Source organism: Chlamydotis macqueenii, chromosome Z (assembly GCF_036417535.1).
Source record: "Chlamydotis macqueenii isolate bChlMac1 chromosome Z, bChlMac1.mat, whole genome shotgun sequence".
Lineage (NCBI taxonomy): Eukaryota > Metazoa > Chordata > Aves > Otidiformes > Otididae > Chlamydotis > Chlamydotis macqueenii.
In genome coordinates this window covers 79,565,630-79,578,629 of record NC_141593.1, presented here as the reverse complement: position 1 = coordinate 79,578,629, position 13,000 = coordinate 79,565,630, and the positions used below count along the sequence as shown (strand labels likewise).

General features: G+C 38.9%; 1 protein-coding gene across 1 annotated transcript in view; it reads right to left on the bottom strand.

Annotated features, from left to right (window-relative positions):
* ADGRV1 (adhesion G protein-coupled receptor V1) overlaps window positions 1–13,000 on the bottom strand; it is a 279,169-nt gene that overhangs the window by 146,919 nt on the left and 119,250 nt on the right. Inside the window, exons 80-85 of the mRNA XM_086771404.1 lie at window positions 12,076–12,483; window positions 10,884–11,068; window positions 9,495–9,744; window positions 9,178–9,317; window positions 7,362–7,522; window positions 6,143–6,243 (exon numbers count right to left, since the gene is read on the bottom strand). Coding sequence (XP_086627530.1) covers window positions 6,143–6,243; window positions 7,362–7,522; window positions 9,178–9,317; window positions 9,495–9,744; window positions 10,884–11,068; window positions 12,076–12,483 — 1,245 coding nt within the window. The remainder of the gene's footprint in view (window positions 1–6,142; window positions 6,244–7,361; window positions 7,523–9,177; window positions 9,318–9,494; window positions 9,745–10,883; window positions 11,069–12,075; window positions 12,484–13,000) is intronic.

Below are 13,000 nucleotides of genomic sequence, written 5' to 3'. Positions count from 1 at the left end.
ACAAAAATCTAAATGAAGAACTCAGTACATGTTCATGTCATTTGCAATACTTCAGCACGTGCCGTAGAAATGACCTGTGCATGCACACTGAAATGTAACGTGGGCAAGATGCATCAGGCCGAGTGTACATGCAAAAGCCGCGTACAAAGGGCTTATTCATGTATTTCTGCCTGGGCATTCCCAGGCAAAGCACGGGAGACATAAGCAACAGTTCCTATTAAGATTGTTATCTAAGTTTATAGTTTTTTGGAAAGGAGAATGCTGTTGAGTAGTCTGACTGTATTGAGATACTGTGAAGTATGTTTTCATTATACTGTATTTTTTCAAGCACACAAATCTTCACCTAAATTTACTCCAAAACTGAAAATCTCATCCCAGTAATTTTTTTTTCCCTTGTGCAGTTAAGCTATTGCTGAATGAACTTATAACGTGCTGGTTAAACAAACGAAGAAAATACTATGACTAACTAATGAGTCAAGAAATAATGTTTGTTGGAGACATCATGATTATTTGAGTAAATATCAGAATGGAAAGGAATAAAAAACATTTTAGAAATATCTAGCCTTTTATGTTTTTCCAATGAGTTTCACTAAACACTTGGTGAAACATCCATTCTTGAATGCTTTACAAATGCTCGATCAATGCTGGAAGTTCTAGACACATCAAGGATGAAATGAAGGTCGAATATTGTGAATCACCATTCCACATCACTGACAGAGTAACGAATTATTGTGAGCAACCGCAAAGCAGGCACAGCCTTGGAAGAGCAAATGTCTGAGCAATGTGCTGGAAAGGTTTGACTGCCATCTTCAGATAATAGTAATTAGTGCACTGGTAGCAATTTAAAAAAAAAACTACAAGCCTAATAAACATCCCGGGCAGGTATTAGAGGAAAGCTTATTACTCACGTATGTATAAAACAAGGGAGCTTAAGCTCTTAGGGTTTTTTTTTCTGCTAAAAAATGTAACTGCACACAGAAATAGCAGCTTCGTTCATTCTCTAAAGTGGTTTGAGATCCACTAAGTGCAAATTCAGTGTCTACTACTGCCTAAATATTACTACCAAAAAACGCAAAGTACTAATATTTTCCTTGTATTTAAACTCGGAATTATTAAATGCTGATTTTCATGTAGTAAGTTCAGTTAAAACCGTCTTAAAAAACTCCTCTCACTCAGTGGAGTTAGCAAAACCACAAAACTTTTAATCTTATTTTAAATATCTAACCATACGTATACTGTTCAAATACTTGTAGATGGGTATAGCCGTATAAACATCTTCTATTTAGAGGTTTTATAAACTCAAGCTTCCGTATCAGGCTAGTTCTCTCTAGGCAGAACATATGCCAACATATCACAACATAAGTAACTGTATAAAGATTTTCCTTCAGCTGTTCTGAACAGCTAGCACAGTCGTTCAGTTCACTCTTGTCAAACATATCCCTTCTCTTTTCACTCTGCCTTAAAGCCACTTTCTTTTCTTCAACAGCTGCTGCCAAGCTGTCTTTACTTCCTCTCCAAGCTAGCTAACTGGCTAAGCAAAGCAGTCACTCTGCTAAAATCCTCTTTCAAAAGTTTTATTCTAAACTTTTAGCATGGCAAAAGGAAAATAGATACATAATCCAAGTTGCCATGGATTTTAGGGGTTGACAATGAATAATGAAGAGACAAAGAATCATTCTAAATAGTATCTCTGTATTTAACCTAAATTAGTATATTTACACAGCAGAGGGAAGTGTTCTGAAGAATTATTCTGTACAGATCAGCATTTCCTATAAAAGTATAAATGCAGTATATTTAAACAAAAACCAGCTAGCAGACAGAAAAGCCTGTGGACCCAAGCTGAAGCTAACTTCTTCTCTTTCTGAGTCCCTCAGCAGCTGGAACATTTAAATAAAGCTTCATTTAATAGAAAATGCAGCAACTTTTAATTTTAGTTCCTATTTACATCAAGCTTTAAAAATATCTTTGTTTAGGCTTTTCCATACATACTTTGGAGATAAGTTGACTTAGACTATTTTCATGAAAACCGACTTTCAACTGAAGATGCCACTCAAGTGAAATATTTCCCACGGAGTTACCTGCTCTGGCTACCCATTCTTTGGCAAGTGTGTGTGTGAACACACAGTGTTTGTTTTACAGCAAAGCAGCTGCAGCACTGGCCTGAGAATGGAGAAACAGGAGTTTAGTGGCTTGATACAACCTGGAATGAAAATTCTATCAGTAAATCAGGGAAATCATGCTCAATGTATCTTCAGAAATAAATAAGCAACTCTCAGACTGAGTAGCATCTGTATTCTGAAGTTACTATAAAGTCCTGTGCCAGATTCAGAGTAGTTAGTGAATGTTTTAAAGCTGCTTCTTGTATAGGTAAGGCATCAATTCATTTTTATTTGTACTTCCTTCTGATCAACTTCTAGGCATAGACATGAATCATTAAATTGCTGGAAAAAAAGACCTCTGAACTACACACCAGCCAGCTTGACCACAGTCCCTGTGGCAGTTATAGCGTAAATCCTGCTGGAAGCTGTACCTAGGGCAAGGACAGGATGGCATTTGAGAACACTTGTGGTTGATTTATGAAGGGAAAATCACGCCTGACTAACCCAATCTCCTCCCGTACGGAGACGACGGGCTCAGACAAGTGCAGCAAATGACAGAGTAACACCATGTAACAGCTCAGGCTTGAGCGAAATGGCAGGGCAGCAGACCTGCAGAAGACGACCTGGGGCTTCGATGTATAGGAAGTGGACGATGAGTCAGCCATACGCCTTGGTGCAAAGCAGCAAGTAGCTCAGTATTGCTGTTCAACCTAGAGTAGCAAAAGGTAAAGGGAAGTCATTCTTCCCTTCTATTCCAGCACTATATGACCACATCTGGATACAGCTGGGATCTCCGCTACAGGAAGGAGACCGACACGCTGGAGCAAGTTCATTCAAGGTCCACCAAGATATTCAGACCATAAAATATACAGAAGACCTGGGGCTTTTCAGTCTTAAGAATGTGGGAGGAGGAAATCTTATCACTGTTATAAATTACCTCATAGAAATGCCTTGAAACGAGGGAACCAAACTCTTTTTGCTGATGTATACTGAATGTATGAGAGACAATGAATACAAGTTGCAATAAATTAAATTTAAACTAGATACTGGGAGACAATTTTCGCTATAGGTAGTTAAACATTGGACTAGGTTGCCCAGAGAGCTTATGGGATCTCGTTGCTGAAGATGCTCAGACTTCGACTGAACAGGCTCCTGAGCAACCTGACTTAAGTTGGGCTTGCTTTGAGCAGGGTTTTAAACCAGAAAATTTTGAGACGTGGCTTCCAAATAAAATTAGTAAACAGGTCTATACTTATGTAACAGACTTAAGAGAAATGTTGAGTCACCATCTGTGTTTGGTTTGTTTAGTGGAGGGTGCTACAGTGGCAGCTTCTGTGAGACGCTGCTGGAAGTTTCCCCTGTGTCCGGCGGACCTGGCTGGGTTGAGGGTGGACCCACCGCTGGCCAGGATAGATCCAATTTGCAACAGTGATAACACCTCTGTGATAACATATTTAAGAAGGGGAAAAATAAAAAGAAACAAAGAAGATGTGAAGAAGCAGGAGTAGGGGCAGAGAGGGGGAGGCACGAGCCTCACCCTCTGGCCTCCTGCCGGGCGGCTGTCTGGGCCCGACTTGGGCCGGCCCGGCTGCAAGGACTGGAGATGAGATGAAATGTGAATGAGATGTAAAAAGATCCTGACAGGCGTCTGCCTGCCAGTTGTGAAGAATTTCTTGTGAGAGGAGCAGCTGCAGGTGCCAAGGTGAGTGAAGCAGGAGGGGGAGCAGTAATGGTGCTGCGGGCAGAGATTCCCCTGCAGCCCGTGGTGCAGCCCATGGTGAGGCCGGCTGTGCCCCTGCAGCCCATGCAGGCCCACGGAGGAGCAGAGATCCCCCTGCAGCCCGTGGAGGACCCCACGCTGGAGCAGGCGGGTGTCTGAAGGCGGCTGTGGCCCGTGGAGGCCCTGCTGGGGCAGCCGTTCTGGAGGGACTGCACCCCGTGGAAGAGATGACCCACGCCGGAGCAGTTCCACGAAGGACTGTGGCCCGTGGGAGGGACCCCACGATGGAGCAGGGAAGGAATGTGAGGAGTTCTTCCCCCGACCATGAAGCAGCAGTGTAAAACAACGCGTGATGAACTGACCGCAACCCCCATTCCCTCTTCCTGCCCTGTGCTGCTCAGGAGGGAAGGTGGCAGAGATGATGTTAAGCCCGGGAAGAAGGAGAGGTGAGGGGAGGTTATCTTGTTCTCCGTCTCATTATCCTGCTGTTTTTAGTAACAAATGAACAGTTTTCCCCACGTTGAGTCTGTTTTGCCCATAATGGTGACTTCAAGAATCTCTCCCTGTCCTTACCTCAAACCTCGAGCCTTTCTTACAATCTCTCTCCCTGTTCTCTCGGAGGGTGGAGGGAGTGAGAGAGAGACTGCGTAGTCTGGTCCCGATCAGGGCTGAACAGAGGGTGACCAAGCAGTGGAACAAGTAGCTTGTGGAGTTGATATTTTTGGGAATATTCGAAAGCCATCTTGACACGGTTCTGGGCAACCAGCTCTAGGTGTCCCTGCCTGACAAAGGGGGCTGGACACGATGACCTCCTGAGGTCCTGTCCCATCTCAATAATTCTGTGTCATTCTTTGTGTAAATTAAGATGTTTTAATGGGTCCAAAAGACCTGGTAAGGAGTCCTTATAGAAAAAAAAAAGCAAAAGACTTCTGTGAAAAAGAAACTCACTGTAAAAAGAAAAAAGCTCCTCTGTACTGAAAATGCAACATAGTGCCAAAGAAATGGAAAAGAATTGGAGATAGAAATAATACAGCATGGATAAGGATAGTTCCATTATATGCAAAATAGCAAACAATTCTGGGAACACAGACAATTCAACAGTCACTGCAAAGGAAAAATAGAAGCAGCTTTTGCAAAACCTATCATTAGACCGTAAAATGCACTGCAAAGCTCTCAGTAGTCTTGTTTTCTATAATCTTAGCACATTACCATATGCAAGACCTTACCTGTGTTATGAGGTATGTATCCCAAAATAAGTTTGCACATTTGTACGCTAGTAACCATTACAGGTCCTTGGAACAAACTAGCTTTCCATATAACTACACAGAACTATTAAAAAACATTAAGTCTGTATTTAAAAAATCAAGATGCACTCCATTTGTACAACAAAGAACTATGTCATGAAGTAACAGCAATAAAATGATACACTAACCATGGCACCATACACAAGCTTGTCTGAGAGATATGCCAGTTGCTAAGCTTTTACGGGTAACACAGGGCTGTTTCAATCATCTACAGAGTACTTCTCTGATGTGACACATTTTTCTACATACCTGCCTGCTCGTACGCTTAAATTCCCTTAGCATCCCTGCCTTCAGCATATGTTTAAATCTGAATTTACATCATCTTTATAGCATTAAAAATATACATAAAATCTCCATCTTAAGGAATCTTTCCATAAAGATACTTGAAGTTATTCATAGCATTACATTTCACCAGAGGTACCAAATTATATTTTATGGGACAGAGAGACATACTCTCTCTGCTCATTTGGTTTGCTGACATTCTATTACCTACTATTGGAACCAGTATAAGAGAACTGGGAAGACTTTCTACAGTTTACCCTCTTTTATTATTTAAATTTTTCATAACTATACCTTCCTACAAATATTAGAGTGCAAAAGAGCTTTCATCATCTAATACTCAAAATAAACCGTTCCCACATAATTTATTATTACTGACATCAATCTATTTAATAAATAATTATGTTAATGATGGAATTCTTTTGTTTCAATTATATACCCCATTACCAAAAAATTCATTATTCCACATACAGAACTATCTTCTCATGTGGCGATATAATCCGTAAGTTCTCTCTAAATATTTTCAGAAAATTTATAACTTTAATTGAATTCCCAACATTGGATTTGAATATTGAGTTAATATTCATGTAAGCATCATATGTTGAAATTTTACATTTTCCAAAAATGTTTACACTCTGGAAAAGAAAAGAAGGTCTGTTCAGACATGGCCATGGAAGGCAGGAAAAGGAAAGAAAATATATACTTAATTTACACTTTGAGACTTCAGCCTTTTTTCTTACCTGAGTACCCAAACACGCAACCATCATGTGAGTGAGAAGTTTAGCTGCAAACATTGCACACTTGGTGCAGAAAAGGTGGGAGATAATAGCCAAAGTGAAACCTACAGAGAAACAAAAAAAAACCAACAATACAAAATCCTCCCTGGGATCACTCATGAATTTATAACTGAAGTACTAGCATCTGTTTAACTTTTTCATAGGCTTGGCAGCTAAAATAATTGCATAATGTAAACAAGTAATTCTTACAAAGTTTTTTGTAATTTCTGCATTATATGCACGACTGTCATAATAGTTAAATATAAAGCAAAGGTAACTCTTCAGTGTCCATATTACTGCATCCAAAAATGCTTTTAGAAACAAATAAATAAAAATTTGCCTACAGCTGGGTAGCATTGCTTTAGGACATAGCTATAACCTTCTAAATGCTGGTCTCCCATTTCATCTGTGTTCAGCAGAGAAACCTATTACAGCCGTATGTTTTCTCAGTGACCCCATCACTCTTAGGTTTCTGCTTGCATGGTGCCTACCAACACAAGGAGAAAAATTTACTTTCATCCGGGACTGCCTGTAGCATAACAGTGAACTGACCGCAATGTGACAGGTGTCATTTCCAACTCCTTCAGAAGCCAAGCGGAGTTTAAAACTTAGATCTCCTGCTTCCTGTCTAACATTCTGGGACTTCTACAAATGCTATCGTAGCTGTCCATGAAGTGAGTCGTGATCCAGGAGTTAAACTCTTGGACTTCTCCCAGGATGTTAACAGAGCTCTCCACGTGTGATATGGAATCTGTCTCCCTGAAGTTATCACTTCTGAGTGTAAACTGTCAACTAAAATAATCAAAGAGCTTTCAGGGTAGGTAGAAAAGTGTCTGAAAGGTTTGACAAAGATGACTACTGTACTGCTGCTGGAGACACAGGTGAATTTAGAATTTTTAAGTTTCTTCCCCGAAATGAACGAGATATTTCTCTTTTGTATGGTTCAATAAAACATGACAAGCAAACATATGTCTTTGCTGAACTTTTTTTTTTCAATAGTAAAATTTGCCAGTGTGCAAATACTGGACCAGATGGCACCTTTAATCCATCAAGTTAGTTAAAATTCCTCCAATACTCCTCCAAATAAAAAGATTGTCATCTGTTAATAAAACTGCTAAAAAATCGATCAGTCTTACTGGTCATTAGTTATCATTAATGAGAAAACTGTCCTAAATCAACTGACCTGAAATGCAGATGAATCCAGAAGAGAAAAAAGCCTCATTGTATGAAGACAGGTTATCTGTTTGAGCGTAAACTGCATAAATGGACATATGAGAACAAGAGCATTCCACATAGTCTGACGTGTCGTCAACCACTTTGCAGAACCCGCTATCAGACAGCCAGCTGCAAAACAAAGTTGGAAATGGATTTGTGTCAGGTACTTGGTAAGCAGGTTCAAAAATTGTTTTTGTATTTGAAATACCAAGCTTTCTGAACTATCGCATAGGTGTTTTGTGTAATCTTTCAGGTGCAGTACTCAGAACAGCACATACACATGAATTTAAAATATTGTTTGTAGATTTTTTTTAATTTTTATGATTAAAAAATTTTAAGTATATTATAATGAACATTTTTTTTCCATCAGAGAATTTTTGTGACCATGTTTTAAAATTTCTGCAAGACTTACAGGTCTGTTTGACTTTTCAAATAGTTTGTTACTTAACTTGCACAATACCTTACCCCATTATGGAGAACACTTCATTTTATACTGCTATTCATTGTTTTGAAACTAAAATTCATGTTTTGTTTTCTTTCAGTATTGCTGAACTGATTTGGAAAAAGGATACTACAGGTGACATCCTAAGCCATTTTTAGTGGAAATCACATCTGCTCTGTGATAATAGTGTCCAGGTAAAAGAACAGCATAGAGGTACATTCTGCTGCATCTCCTTTCTGAAGAGAAATAGTTTATATCAGTGACAGAATGATATAACCCAGTCACTCTAATGAAATAATATCTAAACCAACTAGATCTCAGCAGGATACAGAACATAATTCTCTCCAAATTAATTTATACTGTGTGAACAGGAAAGACACAGGCTAATCAAATAATGGGACATCGAAGAGCATACGTAGAAAACTTTATTCCATGGTTTGCAATGGTATGAGTAGCAACAAGAGTGGAAAATGATCATCAGTTCACCATTTCTTCTAAAACCAGGAGACATCAACTTTAGCTAGCAGCAGCAATATTCAAAACAAACAACAGGAGATGGCTTTTCTGTCAAAAAGCATTAGCCCTTTAGCATTCACTGTCAAAAGATGTGCCAAAATTCTGGATGGTGCAAGGAAAGATTAGACAAGTTTGTGGCAGGCAAATCCTATAGGGTATGAAATACACAAAATTACATTCAGCTCATAGAGTCACTGGAGAGTACAGTATTAGGGGAACTACTATTTATGCTTCTTCTGATCTTAGTCCTCCCTGGGCATTTACTTTTAGCCACTACTGGAGATAGGATATTGGTCTAGACAAATCCCTAGCCTGCCCCTTAGCAGATGTTTTTGATTCACTTACACGGTGTCACAGACCCAAAGAAAAGAGCGGATATTAGCAAAATAGGAACATTCTGAGCCAGTGACTTGAAGCAGCACCAGAGATGCAGGTTTAATTCTTTACTTTTGTATCAATGGACTTGAAATGTTGTCTGATAACAACTGGAAAGAGTACAAAGTCATTAATATTAATGAAGTGATGCAATTCTGGGATTTATGGCCTGTCAGCATTGCCTAACGCGTCATTACATAAGCTAAATGGTATTTTGGTGAAAAACTTCAAAAGTAGAAGTCTGAAAATGTCTGAGCTAGAATAACTATGCATTTTATTCTAGGGAAAGTTTTATGTGCTAGTACAAAGGCCAGAAAAGTTAAGGACAAAAGATGGATAGGAAATGGATCCGTTTTATACTTGCAAATTAACTAATTGAAGTTATTACATCTTAGGCAAATACACAAGCTCACAGTAGAAACTGGAAAACTAAGCACATTAATAAAATAACCTTTCAGCAGCTTGATTCCAGAGGAGACATACAGACTTTTGTGGAACAATCCGACTTCCTGTAGCATAAATCCGATAAACGACTTCATTGTTGTCTTTCAAAGGATGTGAACTCCGACCCTTCACACTCATAGAAAAAACCTGAAACAACACGCACAAGGTAAATATAAACTTAACATTAAAATTCAACAGTCACTGCTCATTTTAAACAGAGACACACAAGAAAACGTTCACATTATTTTAAACACATTTAAGATGTTTTGAGTAATATCTAAATTAAACTAATTTATTAAAAAATAAATTACATTATCTTCACACCTTGTTCCTGAGGGCAAGTTCTTTATCTCCAGTAAGGAACCACTGCTGACTGCTGTATTCTGTGAACTGGACAGATTCGCAGTTCTCTTCTTGAGATGGGGATAATACAACAGAGACCTCTAGTAACTGTTCAGGTACTTGAATAGAATCTCCATCTTTTCCATTAAATTTGTGGCCATTGATTTGCTGAGGAAACCAGTTGTGCGCCATTATTGCAATGTACGGGCAGCTGTCAAGGATATTTTTACCTCTGTTGAAATGGAAAAGCAACAGGGCTGGTAAATGGAACAGAGCTTCTGCTGTTCTTCACACAATGACTCTAAAATGTATTTATAATTAATACTTTTTTCTCCATCATTTTTAGGCTTTATGATAGACAGAGTTTCACCTTATGTGAAAAGAAGAGGGGCTGAATTATTACGTACTCCGGGTTCTCTATTTGCTCTCTCAGTTGTGCTCACTATGATCTGCAACCAAAACCCCTCCATGGTAAACCAGGTTGTCACAATACTCAGCTTTACCTCTTATTCCCAACAGATGATGCAAAAAACCTTGTACTAAAGATTTTGAACTTTCAAGTTCTGGTCACTCTTCAGGATAGTGCTGATACTTATGCCATTTACTGTCTTTTGGCTGAGATGGGCTTCATACCCCCTACAACTTAGAGAATGGTAAGAAAGTTACATCTCCAAAAGAAGTTGAGATAGAAATCTAAACCATGCTGATATTCTGAGGGAAAAGGGTATTTTTTTTCTAAATTCAACTACCAGTTGTTTAATACGATTCACAGTGGGAGAAACCCACTGTTTAAAGCCATTTGTCTCATGAAAGAGTGTCATCTATTTCTGCAGTCACCTATTTGCTTTGCCCATTAGCCTGACCACAGGGTATTATGCTCTTGCAGACAAAACTAGCAATTTGAAACGACATGTAAAAGCTACAAGTAGCATTTAAATAACATTAAATAATGTTTAAGTGAGCAAAGTACATAGAAACTACAAAATGCCAGTAGAAATTTTGGGTTACTTACTCTCATCTAAGTCTTAGAACATAGCTCTCCATCATACAATTACATATTATTTTCTCAGTAAGATTAAAGAATCCTTTTCCAGGCAATATTTGAACTAAAGGTGATTTAACACATCCCAGATGTCCTGACTGCTACTCCCACAGCTACCCTGTATCAGTGTACCAGTTATTCATGACACCAGCTCATAATGCCAATATAGTGCTTTAAAAGACTGTGACAGAGTGCAACACATTTTCATATAAGTAAGATATTAGATGACAGACAAGTCCCTTCAGTGATTTTAATGTGATTTAAATTTTTGCTACATTTCTAAGTTGTTATGTATTTCTAAAACATATTATGAATTCAAGGTTACTAACCTTTCTCCTGGTGATCCACACATTATCCCAGTCAACAGGGAAAAAGCAAACTTCTCAGTCACCTCAGCAAGCAGGCTATATCCTCGTGTGTCTTCACGTTTCGGGCTAGCCAGAGCACAGAGTATCTCATAGAAAAGACTTCTACTTTTATCAGTGAGTAACTGTTTTTCACCTACATCTGTAACCTAACAAGAGGAGAAGAAATCAAACAGCATTTTATGCACAAAGTCTGCTTATTACCTTTCCTCATGTTGAATGGTTTAGTAAGACCTCCGTTTTTATCCCAATACTCATTATGAAAGTTCAGAATATTTTTTCCACCTTCTGATCACTGCTGCTAAAGTGTGAGATGCAGTCTGTGTCAAAACCAAATAAGACATGCTTACTGATAGCAATTTGATTATTAAAGTAACCACGTGGCATTTTTCATTCTTTCACAAATAAAAGATTATCCAGTCCTGAGAATTTCTGACATTATTTTCTCTGTTTTCTGGGTTAACAATCACAAATGAACTGTTGTTCATGAATATTGTTATACTGCTTTGTGTCTAGGTATTTAAACATTTTCCAGCTCCCCTGCGTTACTCCACAAGTCCAGAAGAGCCAGAAAGCCATAAAACTAGTCCCAGAGTTTTCATAGAACTTAGTGCGATGCTGAAGTGCTCAGCTACCCTGCCAGCCCGACTCCTGAAGCTACTGCAGGAAAAGAGACAAGCTGCGTGCCTGGGTAACAGCACAGCAGACTCCAGCCCTAGTAGGATTTGCTGGTGTATTGACTGCAGTCAGCTGTGGAGATATGAGCAAACCTTTGGGCCTCACTGTCTTGTGCCACAGCGAAAACCAACAAAGATGTGGCCTGAGAATCAAGAAACCATAATAAGCTCCAGGACAGTATGGCACCAAAGGGAAAATTTAGCACAGCAGAAAATCTTGAGCTATAGGTACGTATGTAAAATTAATACTGATTGCTCTTTTCAACTTATTTGTTTTTTCATTTCATGTCACCATTGTAGCTAGTAGCAGACAAACTTCTTCCCTGATTCTAGGACTTCATAAATTCTATTTTTACCTTTGCAGTTTGTGCCCCTGAGTCACTGCTGTGGATCCTAGCCTTGATCTTATCACAGGCGTGTGTGTTACTATACATTTATTAAAGCTGTTGGTCATTCAGGAAAGAAGAGGAAAAGTTTACCTTATCTATTATATGCATCACAGCAGTAAGCTGCTCTTCTGTAGTTTCTGTAGCCACTTTGACATTCAGATTCTGGAGGACTCTGTGTAAAATGATGTTATCAAGAGGCTGATGCAGTTGATCAATCAGCCCCCAAACTGGCAAGGAGTCCAAATCTGAGACAATGGTGACGTTAGCAATACCATACACGTCATCTACTCTGGCACCGCCTGTGGGGTTAGAAAGTACAACCTGGAAACGTTTAGGAAATGGGTTTAAAGATCCTGTCTTTGGAGTCAGGCTCACATCCAGAAATGTATTTCTCTGTCCAGGTTCAAAAGTCAATAAACCTTCAGATCTGACAAAATCTTGTCCTGCCACAGCTGGAGATATGAAGGTCCGACCAATAGGTTCAGGTTTTTGCAGCTCCTTAAAATAAACCAAAAGAGTTATAGGTAATGTTATGATAGATACAATTGTTCAAAACTAGCTGCTGTAGAATGAATGTATTTTAAATGGGTAAAATTTAAAAGTGTAAAAAATAAGTCCTTTTTCAAAATGCGGTTAAGAATGATATAAAAATTATATTAAATGAAGTATCTCCCTGAAATAGTAATCTGTCACTTGTAGTCAGTGACGACCTAGGGGAAGGATTACAGATACTGTCAATAGTAAAGAGGATCCCTCTCACATCCATAGCACATCCATAAGCTGATTTCCAGAGGGGGTGATGTAAGTTTACGTCTGCAGCATGAAGTCCCTTGGTTCAAAGTACAGACAGGCAGTACAGATGCATAAAAACCAAACAAAAGCAAAGCAAAGGTTTGGGAAATCTGTGCCCAAACTGGTATCTATTCACAGTATTTTCAGTCCCAGTATATATACTGAAAAGAAGAAGAATCATTAGGTCCGAAGGCAAAGCAAACACTATGGAACACACGTGCAA